Source organism: Takifugu rubripes, chromosome 18 (genome assembly GCF_901000725.2).
Source record: "Takifugu rubripes chromosome 18, fTakRub1.2, whole genome shotgun sequence".
NCBI lineage: Eukaryota > Metazoa > Chordata > Actinopteri > Tetraodontiformes > Tetraodontidae > Takifugu > Takifugu rubripes.
In genome coordinates, this window is record NC_042302.1 from 6469343 (window position 1) to 6489075 (window position 19733).

Sequence of the window (19733 nt, forward strand, 5' to 3'; positions counted from 1 at the left end):
GCATTTGAAAACTTTAATTTCCCCACAGCTCCCAAAACCAAATTATGCCTATGACATAGAAGCAAATGGCACAAAACCAGTGATCGTTATTCCGTAGAATCTCTTAAATTCACTTATACTGTCTGTAATTATCACTTTGGTCATCAGTCGCTTTGAACAGTTTCCGCAGACTTTTGTGGGACAAGCTAAATCATAACTGGTGAAAATGTTCGTCGGGCTTCTCTGGAATGAAAAAGTGCAAAAATATCCAGATTTGACACCATTTACGCTCTGCTTTTACTGTGCCCACAACTTCTCGATGGAGTCAGAATTCGCCGGCAATATTCTAAGTAGCAGAAGCTCGTAAAATTGAACATAAAGAAGGAATAAAGGAGGTTCTTCCAGTGTAATCTTCACAGTAGTTTAAAATGCTTCCAGTTTTAAAGGAAGGGGGTGAGCTCTGTTGATGACGTCTGAATTACGTGATTTTATAGCAGCTTTCGAGTTTGTCTTTTTGCTGAACGTTGTTTTCAAAATGGACACTGATATTTGAGATGATTTGGTTCCTGAGTGGTGATGACAGAGTCAATCCTCTCTGGAAATCTCATCGGTTCACAATCTGACTTCTGTTTATAGCGGAATGATTCGCTTTGAGGTGATCGAGACGCCCCTGAATCAGGCCTCTCTCCTCTCGGGGAAAATATTCAGGCCCAGCTCCACCAGCGCTCCCAGCAACATGGTCCACAGAGGTATGCACACAAACGACAGCTTCATGTCTGCCAGCTTCTCCAGCTTGGCGCACAGTGTCAGGCAGAAGGCCAGCTTCAGGAGCATGGCGGTCAGGTACCAGGCGCGCAGACGCAGGTCGGGGGAGCCGTTGCGTGGGTCGTATCCGGGCTTGCAGCGGCCGGCCATCTTGATGGCCAGCATGAGGATCAGGATACCGTCAAAGACCCAAACTGGGAGGAAGATCAGGAACCAGCTCCATTGCACCTGGTGGGTGAAAATGACCATATCATTTTAAAAGTTTTTCCACTTTTCCAGAGATGTTAAACTTTTTTAAATGATTGTAAAAGATAATAATCATATGTGAATCATTAAAAAAAAAAAAAAAACATGGTTCCGAAAAGCAACTACCTTCCCGTCTAGTTTGAGTACCAGGGTAATGAGGAAGACCAGGGTGAAGACCCAGGTCAACAAAACCCTCTGAGCAAGGGACATCTCGGCGACTTGGCACACACAAAAGACAAAATTAGGTCAGAAATAGAGAATAGTCTACTGTGCGTTATAACACGACTGAGATTTCAAGCGCGAGATTTAAAAAAAAAAAAAACATTTCACCATTTCATTGCTGGTTTTATATCAGCAATCAGCACTATTAAGTCAATCGCTTTTTGGAATTTTATAATCCAGCCGCAGCTAGCTAGCATGTGGCTAATCGAATAGTATTCTACTGATGACAGATTGACCTACTCTACAGAATCTTTATATCTGTGGACAGCACATTCCTCTCCACTTGTGGCGAAGATTGGAAATCGCAAAACCCATGCTGTGGTTCACAGAATAATCTGCAGCCGTGACAATTAATAGCAATAACAGACGCAGAGATTTTGGTTCCGTTATCTCAGCTAGTCCCGGCCGTGCTGACAGCTGATTGGTCAGATTTGGATTGGCGTCACCACTTCCGGGGTTTAACCGGACGTTTTCTGGAGAGGCGAAAGCTCCTGCAGTGACGTACATCGTCCACCAGAGGTAAGTATAGGTCTTTATTTCCACAGTACATCACAACATATTATATCAAAACGCAATATTAAATGCCGGCGTCTTTGTTTTATTTTTTAGAGAATGATGGAGTTGACAGGGGCGACGTGCCGGTCCGCTGGTTGTCGCCTCCATTCGCGCCCGCGGTAACGAATCAACGTGCGCGTTTGATCCGCAGTTTACGGTAGCGGGCTGGAGTTGTATCGGTTACACGGAGAGGCAGAAAGGGAAAAGCCAGCTTCAAACATCGCGGAGGAGAGACCAAACATCCCTTCTGGCCACTCGACGGGGTCGGTTAGAGCTCTGTGCCGCGTCCGCCGCGCCCGGAAAGCAAAGTGCGGGGACTCGGAGCTGCCCTCGCTGCCAAGAAAAGGTGAGATTGATACGCTCCGCGGCAGGTTCGGACAGTAGTTAAGGGTATCGGGGTCAGCTGTGTGGGCTCTTTGTGCCTGCTGCTGGTAGCTCGGCTAGTTACTTAGCATGGTAGGAGCTAGCAGGAGGGGGTGGGGGGGCAGCCTGTCGGAACACACCGGGGGTGCATCTTCGCCGATTAGCTAGCGGATTAGCTGCCTTGTAGCTCCACGGTCGGTGTCCTTGTACGGAGTGAAAACGGCGAGTAACGTTGCAGTTTGCCTTAATGGAGCGGCGTTCACACGCTGGCAACAACCATTAAACTCGAAGCTTCCGTCGGCTTCCTGATACATCTTGAGGCTCTGTCCTGTCGCCTAAAATGCAGAGCTGCAGCTATTGTTGGTCCAAAGTTTTCCCATCGCGTCTGCTGCTGGCTGTCGCCTAACTAAATTAGACTTGATAGGTTTTGCATATTTTTATTTTTAATTTTTTTTTGCAATTTAATGACACTTTCCTGACTTGGTGTGTTAAGTTTCCTACTGCCCCAACATCATTTCACCAAATTTATTTTTCCAGTGTTTTTGTCGGCCTGCAACGCTCAGGCTTTTGCAGGGTCATGACCCCCCATGAGGCCCCTCCCCCCCGTTCTTCATTTCCAAAGACATAATCTGACCCCGTAAAACAACCCCCACCACCACCATCCTGACCATCCTAACTGAAACCCACGAACCTTCCTCCCACCCTACTGTGGTAAATTAGATTTCCATTCTGTGTCCATGCACAATAATTGACAGCAGGAGTTTGGGGGCTGCCCCGGACCGGGACCGTGGCCTTTGGGTCTGGCGCAGGCAGGTATGCTGTCAGACGGGCTCGGATCCTCTGGATTCCAGGGGTGCACGCGCAGGAATGTCAAGGCGAATCTATTTTTGGTTCACTGGAGCTCTGCGGCGTTTAGTTTTCCTTCTCAGGCTTCATGGCGACGCTTGAATTTAAAGATTAACACGGCAATTGTCTCGGGTGAGAGCCCTAAATGGGGAAAAAAACTATATCAGATTACTTTGTGTCATGAAGCAGACGAGTGAAGAGCTGACCAGAGGGTCTCGGACGGGCCGGGCCGGGCCTCTCAAATCACTGTTGCGTTCCATACGTTGACTCCTGCATGTTATCTCTGACCAGCTTGTCTTGGCGGGTGTCTCATCACACGTCTACATTGCCCACGACACGGCGCCCGGGTTGTTTGTGCCGTTGGACAGGTTCGTTTTCAGCGCGGCTGATGTGTATGTGGAATGTTTTCAAGAGTACTTTATTGATCCCTTTAGGGGGTGTCCACCAGGGAAATTAGCATTTTTCATTTGCATTCAAAGCCGCTTGCAGTGGAAGAGCGCCCCCCCGATTGAGTGCGTCGCCCGAGCTCTCTTTGCGTCCCTTTGCAGCTCGGCGGTGCCCACAGAGGCGGTTACGTCACCCGTCTGCAGCGATGTTGCATCACAAGCGCGGCCGCCGTGTCATCTGGCCACGTTGAGTCCGCTCAACGGCCTCCGAGGCCGTTAGCACGAAGGTCAAGTGGCTTTACGGAGTGGCGCCGCGCCGAGAGCTTCTCTACCGAGGCAGAACGCCGTCTTTTGTCAATGATGAAGTGGAGCGGCGCCGGCGAGAAAGGCTTCTTTTTCATGTTGTCACGTGTTCCGAGGGCCTCTCGCTATTTCTTCTAAATGTCGATTTTTCTGTGTCAGATTGCGAGTAAGAGAGCGAGCGAGCGCGCCTTCCCATCCTCGACCCTGCTGACTCGGCGGGATGCAAATAGAACAGAGTCGGCGTTTGTGCTTTCACCAACACCTGTGCGCCTTCTGCCATCGCCGTCGTGGGAAAGACACAAACGGTCCACTTGCCCCCCACCCCCGAAACCCTCGTCTGCACTGTTTTGAACTTGCCGTGTTGTTCTGGCCTCGGGGACAGGCGTCCGAAGGACTTTGGTCCCCTGGAGCTGACAAATTTTCCCTTGAGATGAGCAGCGTTGGAAAATAGTGGCGGCGGTGATTGTTTAACGGCGTGCACGGCCAGCTCGCTGCCTGGTGCTGCTCAGCGACTGGACACGCTCGCCGCCGCGCGTCGCTCTGCGTCCCGACCGTCCCCGCTGTCCTGATTGGTCCTTTCGGACGCGGCAGCTGTCGGCGAGCGCAGCCAGGCTGGAGGTGCGTTCAGATGCAGCCACGTCGCCTCTTCCGTCATTCTCTAGTTTTTGAGGCGCTCGCTCTTCTTTTGTGGGAAATATTGACGTCCTTGATCTGGTCAATCGCCGGTGTGTCTGAAGACGATGGAAGAGAGAAACTTCCTCTTAGAGTTACAGTTCTGCGCCTGCTGGTCTGAGGTCAGGGTTTTCTGAGCCAGCACCCGCACGAAGGTGGTTAATTCTCGTACAAAAGTGTTTAATGGGCACCCTGTTGTGCGCGCTTTAAAGCTGTTCACCGCAGTCTTATCGCTGCCTTTATCTTGTTCATGGCGCCGTATTCGGGTTGGAACTGTTTACCAGAGCAGCGGCCGTTCGCTTGGCAGGAACGGCTCATTTTCATCGTATTCGTGCTTTTTTTTCCTTGATGTAAATGTACATTTATTGACTCAAATTCTACACAAAACGCTGTTTGTTTGTTTTGGTGCTTTTAAGGTCACTAGCAAACACTGAAAAAAGCGCTTGTGGTGGCGTGTGTTGCTATATGATTAGGCCACATCTGGTGTCACCCCCCCTCGCACCCTCACTGTCCCCAACCCCCCCACCCCCCCCCCCCACCCCCCCCGCAAAAACACCTCACACCTCTGTTGTCAATAGAATAGCCTTACATTTCCCCAGGGCCCACGAGAGCACGCAATTAGCTTAAAAACACGTGCACGTTTTCCCCTGTCGGACTGGGGGGGTTGTAACCTGCGCCCTTCATGAAATATAGAGCGAGAACAGCTCGTCTTACGCGGGTGGAGCTGGTTTTCAGACATCCTTCTATTCACGGAGCACATGGATGTAACTGTCGTATCGGGAAGATTGGTCGTTATTTCAGAAAGAAGCACGTCATTGATAACCTGATGGCTGATAATCTGCTTCTTGTTTTCACTGGTACACCTCGAACCCTTTTTTTTTTGACTGATGGAGGGTTTAACGTCGCCGTCATATCTGAGGCCCGCCGGCAGTTTCAGAAAAAAAAGAAGCGGCTGTTCGAGCTGTCAGATTTAAAACCCGACCAGAACTATGAAACGTATGTGTGGTTGCCGCCGCTTAAAGAGATGCTACGACACAGGCTCGCACCGCCCCCACACCCATTTTCCATTTGCCTCGAGCGACGGCGCTCAGTCATTTAGCTGCCGACTCTCGAGCGAGCAGCGCACTCCAAATTCCATCTTATTGACCCCGCCAGCGAACGCGTCATGTAGCTGAACAAGACGTACGGCTGTTTACACTGAAACACACACACGAACAGTCACTGGCACAAAAATACCCTTCTAATAACTGGCCTACATAATCCCCCCCCCCCCTCTCTCTCTCTCTCTCCGTTCATGTCGCTCTCTCGTGTAAACAGGTCAGTTGAGACAGTCCACTGGTTCTGCAAGTCACTGCGTGTCAGCGAGTTTTTCCTCTGACAGTGACGCGACGGGAGCCGGAGGGATCCCAACCGCTCGCTCCCAACCGCTCGCTCCCATCGCCATTGTTGGGATTTTGCCTCCCGATCCCGACGGCGATGTGAATAAGGCGTGCTGTGATTTGTCTGGATTGATATGAAACAAAGTTGCAGCTGCGTTTAAGAACTCTGCGGTTCATCAAAACGGGGCCTGGAGGTTTAAATATAGCTGACGGGGAGAGCTTGTGTGTCTGTCGCCGTAGAAACCTGTGTTTTGGGAAGTATGCGAGGGAACTCCCGGACCTTCTCCGCCTGTCATCGTTCCCAGCATAAATAATAACCTGGCTGTTTCCAGCTAATCCCGCCTGTGAGGCAACAGTGTGCGTCTGGGTCTGTATGTTTTTCACGTGTGTGAATCAGCGCGCCGCCACTTCACACGGGGAAGACCTGCCCGTCGTCCCCGTGTCAACATTCTGGAGGTTAAAAAAAACAGAAAACACTGGTAATTATGGTCCAAACCACTAATGACTGGGTGTCGTTCATATAGGTCTGTGCTGCGTTCGAGCGTGGGCGGAACAATGATTCTGTTTAGGTGTCATCCAAGAGTTTAATATGATAAAAGCATTGAAAAAGGCCTCAGTTTAGCCGCCCGTTTCTCATATTTCCTTTTCCCTTGAGACCGCAGCCACAGATCATACGCATGAAGCGTTTCCCCCGTCGAAGCGTCTCGGAGATAACGAGAATTTACGGTGGGCGTGTTCGACCCGCGTGATAAAGAAGAGCCCTTCTATTTATATAGACGGGCAGATCGTTTCCTTGTCGTCAAGCTTCGCACTCTTTCCTATTAAGACATTTATTTCTCGCTCTCAGTGCGGCCATGTTTTCTTCCCAGCATGCTCGGAGGGTGACGCGCAAACGTGTGTGGAGCTGTATAGGAGTGATTCAGCAGAATTCGGTGGAAGGAGACGATCGTAATCTTCTTCCGGTTGTTAAGAATGTATCCTGCCTCTCTCTCACACACACACACACACACACACACTTATACAGTATCTCTGGGGTCTTTTTCTGAAGAAAATCAGCTCTTTTTAACCCCAAACCACGTTTTTGTTTCTGACAAAGGTAGTTCTACCTTTTTGGCGTGGAAAAGCACACCTCACCCCTTTGATGGTTTGAAGTGGTGCTTTCCTCGTGGTTGCGGTTCGGTTCTTGGCAGATAGGCTGCGGGGCCGCCCGCCAACGTCGCAGTGTGACGCGCTGAATCTATTCTCCAGTTATCTGACTGATGATGGGTGATTCCCAGAAGTACCTGATGAACGTGGCAGCTGCCTCGTATTTGATGGTTCAACCCAGAAAGAGGGGGAGACATTTTCGGGTGTGTTTCCACTGCGCCCAGCTCGGGGTAATTTTACCGTGCCGGGGCTCTTTGCTTGCCTCTCTACTGCGGGAACCGCCCCCGGACGGCCATTTACAGGAACCTTTTTGGGCCTTACCCAAAAGGGACTTCTAGGACTTTTTTGAGAAGTCCTTTTTTGAGTGTTCCTTGGCACCGATTGGTTAAAACTAGAGTGAAACCCAGCGGTAGCGGCCTAGCACACACCGCTGCTCTCACGTCTTTTCTTTCTTATTTTTGCTTTTGGCGACTCGCCCAGGTGACACCAGGGCCTAAACCCAACCCTCGTGACATCGCCAAGGGGTCCGACCGCGCTGTGGAGACGCCAAGTAATCGAAACAGTTTCAGGAACTCCAGGTGGGAACACACCTGAAGTGTTGAATGTAAAGACCTAAAGTGGACACAGGAAACAAAGTGGCTGCTGAAGGGAACGCACTTTAAATCAGGGTCTTGAACCCAGTCCTAGAAGTCCTGTGGTCCAGCCGGGTTTCCCTTCCGACCTAGTTTCCTTTGTGACAGCAGGTTGACAGGAAACTCTGGACTCGAAGGGCTGGGTTGATGATCACTGCTTTAACTAACCCTTGCTTTAATCGCTTTATCTCCTCCCCCTTCACTTCATTTGCTCAGCAAAACAAATTTCCCTTCATGTGAAGAAGGAACTGAACCAGCTTCCATCCGGCGGTGGTCACTGTTACCGTTCTTACGCCGCTGGTTCTGGTTATTATGGTTCATTCTGGTTACCGCTACCCGCTTGCGTGATTCACGTGCGTACCATCTTATTTTTGTGGCAAATGTTAGCATCTGTTGATGGTGATAATCGTGAGACCAATTGTTTATTATGTGGGATGGGAGTTAAGGGAGATGAGTAAAAGGTGTGTGTGTGTGTGTGTGCGTGTTCCCTCCCGCTGTCTTTCGTCAGCGGTTTGTGACACACCTTCCCAGCAGGTATATAGCCGCCCGTGCCTCCGCGCTACTCCCTCACTCACGCCGATCCTCCCTCTCCCTGTGATTTCAGACTAAGATGCCCTAGGCCAGGAGGAGGGAAATGTAAATGGCGTCCAAAGTGAAAGATGCTGTGGTGTGGTACCAGAAAAAGGTAAGACCTGCCTGTTTGTCTTTATTCATTTCACCAGGAGGAAATGGTTGCAGCTTCGTTTCTGGCGGCCACACATGCAAACCCAGAAACTGTGCATTTAGGCTGAGTTGGGGGGGTGAAAATGAGCCTTTTGTGTGTTCAGCTCATCATTTTTTACCTGTTTAAGGTCATGTCTGGTCATCGTTCAGGAGCTAGCGCGGTGTTGTGTGTCCACTTGTTCCTTGAGCTCGGATATCGGATCCGCTGCTGGACGGAACTCCGGTCCCCCCCCTTTACCTCTCAGCTTACGGGTTCTGAACCCAACCTCCCTGATTAAGGGGTTTACTTCAGATTTCAGTGGAAACAGTGTCACCCTGATGAATTTCTGTTTTTTTAAACATTAACAACAGGAAATGAGTGGGTGTTATTAGCCGTCGTGTGTTTATCAGGCATTTAGCAGCAGAACCGGGGCTTATTTTACCACCTGATGCTGGGTTCATGTTCATGTCATTAGCTGGATGTCAGATCTGTGTTCTGTTCTGAGTGCAGAACATCTGAGAACCTAACAGGTCAAGGAGACCATGAAAAATTAGAATTCAACCAAACTTTACTTGCATAGTTTCAGAAACCCACATCAGTGGCAGGAGAAAGTGCCATTTAACAGGAAGAACCCTTGAGCAGGACCAGGCTAGAGCAGGAAAATGCTTCTCAATGGAGAAACCGCATAACGTATTTACAACAAAGTCAAATTCAAGACTCTGCTGCCACAATATTATGACAAATACAGGGTCTGTATCAGTCCCGGGGCATCATGGGTAACCTTTAGGTTCATGAGCTGGAACAGTCTGTGGAATGTTCGGCCTCGTCCATGAGTGAAGAGGACAGCTGCTCATTATGAGTTGGGGGGGGGGGGGGGGGGGCAGCTGTATTCATAAATCTGCAGTGTCTTCATCCTCTGCTGTGCCAGACTTCCCCGTTCTTTTTTTAAATGTCTGACACATCACGTTTGCTGCCAGCTGTCGCTCTGTTGCTTGTTGTTGTTGTTGACGTTGGAATGAGCCCATTTGAGCTGACAAATTCTTCGCGGTGGCTTTAAGGCTGTTTTTAAAGTTTCACCTATTGCCAACGTCAGTCTCCTGAAGAGCTTTTGGTTTGTTATAGCCAGAGATGCTCAAACAGCCTGTAAGCTTGTACTTTACAACTTCCTATTATTTATTTATAGTTGTGCAGAGAGCAGGAAAACCAGGCAGAGTTTTGAAAACACTGATTAAAAGTGGCTGTTTTCATGTGTTTTATAGTAAATTCACCCATTCAAACGCACCCAATCGGCACACCTGAGCTCACACGCTCTACGGCAACGCTCCCGCGTGTATGTTTGTTTCCATGGTCGCGCCTGAAAGCAAAAGGATTAGTCACCAGGTACGGAGCAGCCAATGGACACCAGAGATGTTCAGAGGTTCGATATCTTTGAGGGGCTTGTCTGAGGTTTCACTCACAAATTCCTCCTGTCAACACCGACCACGCCTCGACGTGCTCGTGGAATAAGCGCGCCTTCCCGTTCCTCACTGGCGGAGGCCGGGGCGTCGCCATGAAAGGATTACAGGAACGCCACATGATGGCGGTCGATGCTGCCGGTGTGTGTCGGGGGAGCTGAGACCTCCACTGCAGAGAGGCCGTTATGTAACTCTCGCTCCGCCAACGTAATCCCGCTCTCTCTCCCACTCGGATCGTTCCCTCCGTTGGTCGCCATGGTGACCCTGGCACTGCCGCATTGGCACTTTTGGCCCCCTCTCATCAGACCCTGTGGTGGTGGAGCTTCCAGAGCGTGCGTGTAACAGCGGTGTGGATCGGTCAAACCTCCGTGACCTCGTTTCTCCCTGAGAAGGTCCACAGCTGCTCTTTTCTTCCCCACCTGCCCTCCATCCTTCTCTTCTTCACCAGCTTCCCTGTGGTCCGCCTGTCCTCCATTGACCCCCCCCCCCCTCCCCCTTCCCGCCCTGCCTCACGCTGCTGTCAGATGGATAAACACGAGGGAATCATCTGAGCTCCCCAGCACGGACGAGCGCGCTTCCTTTTGCTCTTTTCCTTTGTATTAGTATGTATAAGAGTCTAATTACCCGGAGGCGCGCAGTCAGATGATTCCCCGCCTGCTCTGGCTGTCTCGTGTGTCTCTCCCCCTCTCTTCCTCTCGTCAACATATCCATCTTTAATGAAGCCTCATTAAAGATGCAGCGTTATCACCAGCGCGCTCGGACACACTCGGCTGAGTGTGAACCGCTGAAACAGGTCAGACCCGTCCACGTCTGCACGTGGAGAGTAAAGCTGACAGTCTGGCTTGACCTTGAAATATCTGGACAGCTGTGGTTCCCATGGCCTCTCATTCTCTCACTCTCTCTCTCACACACACACACACACACACACACACACACACACACACACACACACACACACACACAGATCTCTGCACGCGTTCTTCCTCCCTCAGTGTGTGAGTGACTGATAAACACTGGCTGTAGGCCCAGATTAGATAGGTGACTGTGGTTAAACCAGACCTTCTATGAGCCATATTCACGCCTTATTAAGGACATTAATGTTGCTTTAATTGAAGGCCCAGCAGGTTGTTTTTTTTATTTCAGTGTGTAAAAGGCGAAAGTAGCAATGCGTTTTATAAGCTTGTCCTTCCAGAAGAGACCAACAGGGGGCGATGTATTCGCCCTTATTTCCGTAATAACAATCCAGCTTCTTCTGAGACCTGATTTAGCTCCAACTGGACTGATAAGGACTCCTAAACTGCATCATCCATGCAGTTTCCAAAGGCTGTAAACCAAGATTAAAAGATCATGTTTAATGATCTTACCACGAAATAAATTGATTCTGGTTCATCCAGATAAATTGTGAGGCTGTGAAGTTGTGCAACAACACCAGGACTTTGGCTGGACGATGACGAGGATGATGTTGAAGACCGGCGGTCTATCTGACATGGAGGATCGTTCAATCCTCATCATTAATCCTCTTTTCTCCTGTTCTGCTTCCAGATCGGCGCCTACGACCAGCAGATCTGGGAGAAATCTGTGGAGCAGCGGGAAATAAAGGTGCCCTTTTTGTCCTGCTTGTCTTCGTTTTGCGTCCTTTTCCATTCTCCCTTCCTTGTTTCGCTCATTTCAGATTTCTCTCCTTGTCATTTATCCTGTTACTCAGTTTTTCTGTTATCAGTGTGTGTGTTTTTTTTCTTTTTAACTCTTTCCTCTTTGATCGGGGTGGGGGGGGGGCATGCGCCCGTCTCTCCTCTCATCTCCATCCCTCCTTCTTCATCCGTTGTTTTCCTCCTCTGCAGTTTATTTCTCTGGTGAGTATCCAGTAGGGAGGACGTTCCTCTCGGTGTCTCCACAGTGCACGTCAGCTCACCCACAGTGTAGTCGTGCCTCAGTAGGCTGTGATTGGTTGGTGTGATGGCCACGTGGAACCCTGCTATGTTGAATAACTCCACTCTGCATTGAGTCCGTGGCACCGCTGCTTCCCGATTAAGAGAAGCTCACGTGCAGCATGAAATATTCTTTCTTTTTAAATTTTCCTCCAGACTTCTATTTTTTTTAAAGGTTATTTACTCTCTTGTGCCACTTGTGCAACGCGTTGGGGGTTATTTGGACGTTACGCATCTGCGACTGATGCTAAATTTAGGAGCGCGGTGGGGGGTATGAATGAGTATGAACCCCCCCCAACATGCTGACAAGTGTATATTTATTCATAGCTGAAGGTCTGATTCGCCTCTATCTGCTAAAGGGCATCAGGCATAAGTTTAAAAAGACGTAGGCGATACCTTGGAGTTTAATCTTAAATATCAAAGGAGCTTTGATTTAAGGGGACTATGTAATGTATTACTACTTCTACTATTGGAATAGATTAACTTCAACACTGGACAGCAACTATGGAAGCTAATACAGCACAGACAGAGGTGCTTTTGGTGTTGGAGCGCTCTTAAATGTATATTAGAGGCATTAGAGGTTTGGGGCAGGAAGGGCCAGGGCAGAGGCACATAGTCACAATTACTGTGTGTGTGTGTGTGTGTGTGTGCACGTTGCACGTGACTGTTTGACCTTTCCCTCTGTAGATTCCATGAGATTTACAGTGTTTAGCAGCTGTTAATGTTGAACAGAACATTTTATTTTTGTCAGTGTCCAGGACACCACCTCTGTCTCTACCTGTAAACAGGTGGCACATTTTCATGAGCTCAAAGTCCACACACACACACACACACACACACACACACACACACACACACACACACACACACACACCCACACACCTACCCACCCACACGGGAGTGTGAACTTGGCTGTTCTTCTCTCTTTTTCTTTGGTGTTGCATTTACAGAAGTGTGACCATCTCTGCAGCCTTGTGAAGTGTTAATGCGCTTGTTCAACCTCAAAAAAAAAAAAACTTTCCCATCTTGAGAAGTTCTGGGGTTTTTTCATGCCCTTATGCACACGGCTGTGACATTTTTATATTTTAACAAGTGTAAATTCAGAAAAGCAGCAGCATGGATTTTATTGGTTTTGCATTAGTTTATTAGAAAGAGCGGTTTTATTTTCAAATCTAGTGTTAAACTGTACCATTGCTGTAACATCATTGTTGTTGATCATCATTGTTGATGAGATGCATCATGTACACTTATTTCTTAGTGGTTTATTGATCCTGCAGAAGCACCCTTGTCTTCGGGGGCGGTGTCTCCACCTGCCGGTTAAACCCAGAAACTACAGCTGAATTGATCTGAACTCATCAAACACCACAAGGTCAACTCAAGTGGGGTCAGCTCCCATTTATAAGCACGAAATACAACAGAATAGCTCAGGGATGAGTGAATAACAACCCTGAGGTTTTTTTTGGGGGGGGGGGGGGGGGATATCGACTGGGAAGTCATTGTATTAGTTTGATTCATGTTCTTTTTAAAGATAAGAACATTTATCAGGCCTCTCAGATAAGACTGAGTGGCCTCCAGGTAAATATTAACACAAGCCTGTCGTCCCCTCTCGTTACGCATTGTGACTCCGCTTTAAACGTCCAATATTTCACCCGAGTTAAGGCTTCAGTCACTGATAAGGAAGTATTTTCAGGGTGGCAGCCATTTTCTTCCTGACATTTTACAGCTTGAAGAACTAATATTTGGGCTTGACACACTCGCTCACTCTCCCACTGACAAGTCGTGGGAAAGTTGGCCTGTTTGCTGATGCGCGTGCTGCGGTGTTTTGCGTGCGCGATGACGGGTGTTATTAAAACAGAAGAGATGTCAGTGGAACAAATGGTGCAGATGTTGTATTTCAATGCTTCGGAGAAACCGGTGCCCACAGGAAACGAGCGCGCGGCAGGGGAGGTTTTCCTCAGCACCGTCGAAGAGGAAACCGCACAGACGAGCTGCCGTTTATCGCCCTGCGCAGCTGCACGGCCACACGGATGCACGGTGTGCCTGCACAGATGTGCGTGTGTTGGTGCGCTGAGGGCAGAAATTGCACGTAGTCCTCTTGTAGCCGAGCTTCCGTAGCTGCGACGCGTTTGAGTTCTGAGGCTGACGCCGCGTCTCTGTCTCCCCCTGCAGGGCTTGAGGAATAAGCCAAAGAAAACGGGACACGTCAAACCCGACCTGATCGACGTGGACTTGGTCAGAGGTGAGACGTGCGTGCGAGTCGCGGCGACGTGCCGGCTCCTTGGCTTTAATTGTTTGGCTCCCTGCAGGTTCGGCGTTCGCCAAGGCCAAACCAGAGAGCCCGTGGACGTCTCTCACGAGGAAGGGCATCGTCAGAGCCGTCTTCTTCCCCTTCTTTTATCGATGGTGGATTCAGGTCACCTCCAGAGCCATTTTCCTCTTATTGCTGGCTCTTTATCTGCTGCAAGGTGGGGGTGGTGTGACGATCTGGAATCAAATGTGACGCATGGACTGGAACCGTTGGACTGACAGTCCGGTCTTCTCCTGCAGTGGTGGCGGCGGTCCTCTACGTGACCATCCCGCGGCCTCATGGGATACCGGCCACCGAGGTGTTCGGGGCCATCTGGCTCATGCTGCTGCTGGGCACCGTCCACTGTCAGATCGTCTCCACCAGGACCCCCAAATCCGCCTCCAGCACGGGCGGGAAGAGACGCAGGTAAGGAGCGGCGCCGGTGAGCCCCCGCGCTCGGTTGCATTTGCCCAATTCTGTCACCGAAAACCAAAGGGTGACGTCTTATCATGGAGATCTGGTCTGGCTCGGACCTCAATGGCGCCCGAGTCCAGACTGATAATTGGCCACTTTTGTCCAACCAGCAAGGCTGTTTGATCCGGCATCTCCATGATAAATCCAAGTTAACGGGGTCGAGATGAGGCGTTTGCTGTGTGTGTGTGTGTGTGTGTGTGTGTGTGTTGCTGGATCTGCTGGTTTTGTTGCTGTTTGGCTGCTTTTTCCTGAGACAATTTTCAGACTCCGAGGAAGAAAATTGGACCATGCCACAGTTTTGGAAAGGGTTAGGGCAGCGGGGGGATAATTGGTTTTAGGGTTACTGTCATTTTATTTTTCTTGTGCCACCTGATTATTACTGAGGTTCAGTTTAAAGTCTCTCCCCACCCCTATTCTATTCTTTCCAAACTGAAGGAAGTTGAGGAAAGCCTCTCAGATGGAGGTGCATAGGGAAGGCGACGGGTCTAGCACTACCGATAACACACAGGAGGGGGCGCCACACTCCCATTCAGCCTGCAGTACATACAGCCTGGGCACTCTCTTCCAAGATTTCTGGCATGATATCTGTAAAGCTGGGTGTGTATTTTCAGTTTCTTTCCCATCCATTTTAAATTAGATCGTGTATATACAGTAAAGCTGGAGTTCGGTTGAAGTAGATGACAACAAAATGAGCATATTTCACTGACAGGTGACCGAATTCCAGCTTTGCTTTGACCTGAGCTTCAGCTGCAAACGTCTGGGTGAACTTCAAACTGAAACATTGCTCTCAGTTTGAGCTCCGGCTCCACTTTGATGTAAACACACAGCTGAGAAAAGCATCACTGCTTTTAATTCACCAGAGTTTGCAGCTGATTTAGATGATCGCAGTTCAGAAGCAGCATGTGGTGTTTTTAAAACTGCTTCCTTGTCCTACTGCTGCTGTTTGAACCGTTTCTGAACCCCCATCTGCTGATTTGTGTCGCGGTTCGCTTTAATCTCGCCTTTCATCGTTCCTCCGTCTCGACGCCCCCCCCCAGATCCAAAAAGTCCAAGCTGTCCATTGACAAGTCCACAGAGACGGATAACGGCTACGTGTCCCTGGACGGCCGGGTGACCAACCGCAGCAGCGAGGAGGGGCTCCAGCTGCACGAGACGCAGCCCAGGCCTGACGAGGTGGGCTGGAACCATCAGGTCAAAGCCACGCAGTGCCAGCCCCCCCGCACGGCGGCGACGACACTGGCGAGCAGCAATAAGGTAACGTCGTGATCGGCCGAGTCCAGTGCGGTCGGGACCGACGCATCTGACAGCCGTGTCCCGCAGGAGCTGCAGTCGGACGAGGCATCGAGCGAGGAGGATCCGGAGGCGAGCTACAGCACCCTCCGCAGGGGGGCGGAGAGGCTCAACAGCGACTGTCTGCTTAGAAACCGCAAGAACTCTCATTACAAGAAACACTACACGGTGGAGGTGAGGACACACACCTGCTGACGCAGTTCAGAGGGACACGCCCCGTTTATCTCACGAGCATCATCCCGCTCTCGCCGTCAGGAAGTGCCAAAGTCGGGCACCAGCTGCAGCTCCAGGTGTTCCAGCCTGAGGACGCACGACTCCGAGAGCACCAGGCACGAGTCCGAGACGGAGGACCTGATGTGGGAAGACTTCCTGCACTGCGCCGAGTGCCGGTCGTCCTGCACCTCCGAGACAGGTCAGACTCGAGCCCGGAATTCTCCTCAGACTCTGGAATAGTCGGGAAGTTGACGCGCTGATGTTCTTACAGAAGGGGAAGGTGGAGGGACGCCCATCTGTCCTCCTGTGAAGAAAGAATACAGAGACGATCCTTTCCATCAGGTCTGGAAGGCACAAATACCAGACTCGCCTCTGGAGGCCCGCACCTAAATGTTCCCACCTGTACCTGCAGGGGCACGTCCCGTGGCTGCACAGCTCCAATCCTGGGCTGGAGAGAGTGAGCGCCATCGTCTGGGAGGGAAACGAGTGCAAGAAGGCCGACATGTCCGTTCTGGAGATCAGCGGCATGATCATGAACAGAGTGAGCAAAGATTTAACTTAATTCAAGGCTTAATTCAATACATGTGGTTAAACTGTGGCTCTCTGCTGCCCCCCGCAGGTGAACCTGTACACCCCAGGCATCGGTTACCAGGTCTTTGGGAACCTGGTCTCCGTCACCCTCGGTCTCACCCCTTTTGCCTACAGGTACAGCTCGCAGCCTCGCGACAGCTTCGGACTGTCACGCTTAAATCAAACGGCTGTTTTACCTCCCGCAGGCTGGCTCAGTACAGAGACCTGGACCAGCTGCCCTCGCTCTCGGCCAACGAGCTGCTGTCCGTGGCGCTGGGGGGCGGGCCAGACTCGGACATCCTGGTCATCACCATGGTGACGCTCAGCTTCCTGGTGCGCATTTGCCTCACCTGGCTCTTCTTTTTCCTGCTGAGTGTGGCAGAGAGGACCTACAAACAGGTGAGAGAGACGCGAGCACGTTCGGAGGTGTTGGGTCCAGACGTTGACCTGTGCACGTTAACCTGTGCACGTTAACCTGTGCACGTTTGTTTCAGAGACTGCTGTTCGCCAAACTCTTTGGCCACCTGACGTCGGCCCGCAGAGCCCGCAAGTCTGAAGTCCCTCATTTTAGACTGAAGAAGGTGCAGAACATCAAGATGTGGCTGTCGCTGCGCTCCTACCTGAAGGTAGGACCCCCTCCCCCCCCCCCCAGATGAAAGCAGGCGTGTCCAAACCCAGTCCTCCAGGGCCACAATCCAGCTGGGTTTTCTGTCCTACCAGGCTGAAAATGCATTCAGTGGGATAGAAAACCGGGCTGGATCGTGGCCCTGGAGGACTGGGTTTGGACATGCCTGCTCTAAAGTGATGGTAGAGCTCCACTAATTAAACCCCTCCAATGTCACAGAGGAGGGGCCCCCAGCGCTCGGTGGACGTCATCATTTCCTCCGCCTTCCTGCTCACGCTGTCTGTGGTCTTCATCTGCTGTGCTCAGGTAACAGTTGGGGGAGGAGCCCACGCTGCATATGTAACGCCTAAACACTCACACGGTTCGCCTGCCTCTCTTCCTCCAGCTGCTGCACGTCCACGAGACCTTCCTGGAGTGTCACTACAACTGGGAGCTGGTGATCTGGTGCTCCAGTCTGTCCCTGTTCCTGCTCAGGTTCGTCACTCTGGGCTCCGAGACCAGCAAGAAGTACAGCAACACCTCCATCCTGCTGACAGAACAGGTGAGAACAACAGGGGTCAGATTAAAGCAGATTAAAGCCAATCTGACCCTGGAGATGTGACCCTGGATTCTGCTTTTGGACAGATTAACCTGTATCTGAAGATGGAGAAGAAGCCCAACAAGAAAGAGGAGCTGACGCTGGTCAACAATGTCTTAAAACTGGCTACCAAACTACTCAAGGTACGCGTCATTCTCCAAGCAAGGTTTCACCTACATCACGAGCCCGGCTGACGTGCGTCTCTGCCCGTCTCCAGGAACTAGACACTCCCTTCAGGCTCTACGGGTTGACCATGAACCCTCTGCTCTACAACATCACCCAGGTGGTCATCCTGTCTGCTGTGTCGGGGGTCATCTCGGACCTGCTGGGGTTCAACCTGAAGGTAAAGGTGCTGCTCTCCACTCAAACCCCACCAGGAGGGGGGGGGGACCTTAAACACTCTTTTCTGTGTGCAGCTGTGGAAGATCAAATCATGACAGCGAGGAGGCGCCCGACCGTCACACCTCGACCTTCAACGTTCCGACTTTGTGCAATCCTCAAGCTATTTATTTTACCCACTCAGTGTTTTTAAGTTTGAGTTTTTTTGAATCGTAGTTAGTCTCATTTTTGTGTTCCGAACATATTTTACAAGTATTAAGTTATTTCAAGCAAACGCGAAGGTGACCGCCTCAGACAATAACAAGTTTCAGGACAATTAAAGCTAACGAGCTCAATTATGCCCATTCAAGTCTGTCAACTCACCGTCTCTAGGTGACACAACCCGTCGGCTGCTGAAAGAAAAAAAATACAGTTAATATGAGGCGGTAAAATATTCACTGTTGCATGAAGAAGCTGTGCATCCTCTGACGGCCGCCATCACCGAACAGCTACTGTTACAGTATTCTCGTACACAGCTAGTGACCCACATTCCTCTTGTTTCCTGCATGGCTACGTCCACCATGCAACATGTTATAGACTCGAGTGACCCCATGTCACCTTCCTGTAGATTCTCAGCTGGACCTTTTGGCTTAACGGTGGAAATTCAGCTTTCCTAGCTTATTTCTGATTGTTGCGACGTAGTTGATCAACTTTCTTTGACGTTTGCTTTAACTTGCATATCATTAGAGCAGCTAAGACGGTCTGGTCGCCGTGGAAATTGGTGTGTTTTATCAGAAACCTGCTGGCTAGCAGAGAATTCTAAACACTGCAGTTAGACTGTGTTGAAAGCAAGCGAATATATGCACTTTAAAAAAAGAAAAATACAGAAGTTACATCCTGTTTTAAGGCTTTTTAGTACCTCACTGTACCGTCTGCTGTTCCGTGTTAGCTCTGCATCAACTGAAGTCAACCTCACGGTACGTGAAAGAAAACCCCGCTGGCATAATCAGGTCTGAATCATGTCTGGTGTGTTCGAGGAGGAAGACCAAAGTGCTTACATGACTTGTCTCTAATGGAGGAAGAATGTATTTGCAGCGTTTGTGCTTTAAGATTTGTTTACCATTGTTGAGCCGCGTCCATTTTGTTTTTGGGTCTTTCACCGTTTGTATGTGATGAAGAGACGAGGCACGTTTTAGTGTGTTTTCATGGAACAGAACTTGATTTGTACAAAAAGTTAAACAGAACTGTCCATATGGCTACATTTTTATAAGAAAAATTAAAAAAAAACTTGTGGTAGCTTCATCATCCTGGTGTCTGTCTCTGATATAACACATGCACAATAACACACACACACCAGATTTGAACACAAACAAACAAGTGTTTCCACTTTGTTTTGAGTCAACTAGATGCTACCAAAGAAATTAGAGCATTCACCTGTCTGCTGAACTAATTAGCGTCACCTGACTGACCTGCTAACTGTTGGATTGCAGTACCTCTCGTGTGTCACTGCCCATCCGCGTGTTCTTTAAATGAAGACTTCAAGTAAACAAATGTCAATTTCAAAATGTATTTAGCAAACAGAATCAATTCAAGATACAAATATTACAGAGCTCCGGGCCAGTTCATAACCCTAGCAACAACAAAGTCAATTGTCAGGGCATGAAGTCTGACGACCTAACTATCCCTTGACCCAGTCTTTTATAGAAAGACATATGTAAATTATTGATGCTAATTCAGTCCAATCCAGTCCTTCTTCTTGGATGACCCCATCTTCTTCTTCCAGCCTCCTTTGGTGTTGGT

The 19733-nt window shown here is 49.9% G+C and overlaps 2 protein-coding genes across 7 annotated transcripts; one reads left to right on the top strand and one right to left on the bottom strand.

Annotated features, from left to right (window-relative positions):
- Positions 1 to 113: 113 nt before the first annotated feature.
- On the bottom strand, positions 114 to 1595 carry LOC101068029 (transmembrane protein 60). Of its 2 annotated transcripts, none has more exons than XM_003972810.3 (3): positions 1453 to 1595; positions 1117 to 1208; positions 114 to 972 (listed from the first exon to the last, which is right to left on the bottom strand). In XM_003972810.3, exons 2-3 carry the CDS (start codon positions 1198 to 1200, stop codon positions 655 to 657), a joined length of 402 nt encoding a protein of 133 aa, XP_003972859.1. In that variant the 5' UTR covers positions 1201 to 1208; positions 1453 to 1595; the 3' UTR covers positions 114 to 654. The 2 variants fall into 2 exon arrangements, with proteins under 2 accessions (XP_003972859.1, XP_029681474.1); XM_029825614.1 differs by lacking the exon at positions 1453 to 1595 and adding an exon at positions 1321 to 1432.
- Positions 1596 to 1606: 11 nt separating this feature from the next.
- LOC101068410 (putative homeodomain transcription factor 2) lies at positions 1607 to 19238 on the top strand. 5 transcript variants are annotated; one of them, XM_029825611.1, is made up of 23 exons: positions 1607 to 1731; positions 1822 to 2113; positions 7343 to 7440; positions 8099 to 8179; positions 11194 to 11250; positions 11493 to 11504; positions 13749 to 13818; positions 13886 to 14044; positions 14127 to 14292; positions 14776 to 14937; positions 15378 to 15594; positions 15661 to 15804; positions 15886 to 16042; positions 16115 to 16185; positions 16256 to 16384; positions 16463 to 16548; positions 16620 to 16812; positions 16908 to 17039; positions 17258 to 17344; positions 17424 to 17579; positions 17663 to 17758; positions 17833 to 17958; positions 18032 to 19238. In XM_029825611.1, exons 4-23 carry the CDS (start codon positions 8135 to 8137, stop codon positions 18050 to 18052), a joined length of 2286 nt encoding a protein of 761 aa, XP_029681471.1. In that variant the 5' UTR covers positions 1607 to 1731; positions 1822 to 2113; positions 7343 to 7440; positions 8099 to 8134; the 3' UTR covers positions 18053 to 19238. The 5 variants fall into 5 exon arrangements, with proteins under 5 accessions (XP_029681471.1, XP_029681469.1, XP_029681473.1 ...); XM_029825609.1 differs by lacking the exon at positions 7343 to 7440; XM_029825613.1 differs by lacking the exons at positions 7343 to 7440; positions 14776 to 14937.
- The last annotated feature ends 495 nt before the right edge of the window (positions 19239 to 19733 follow it).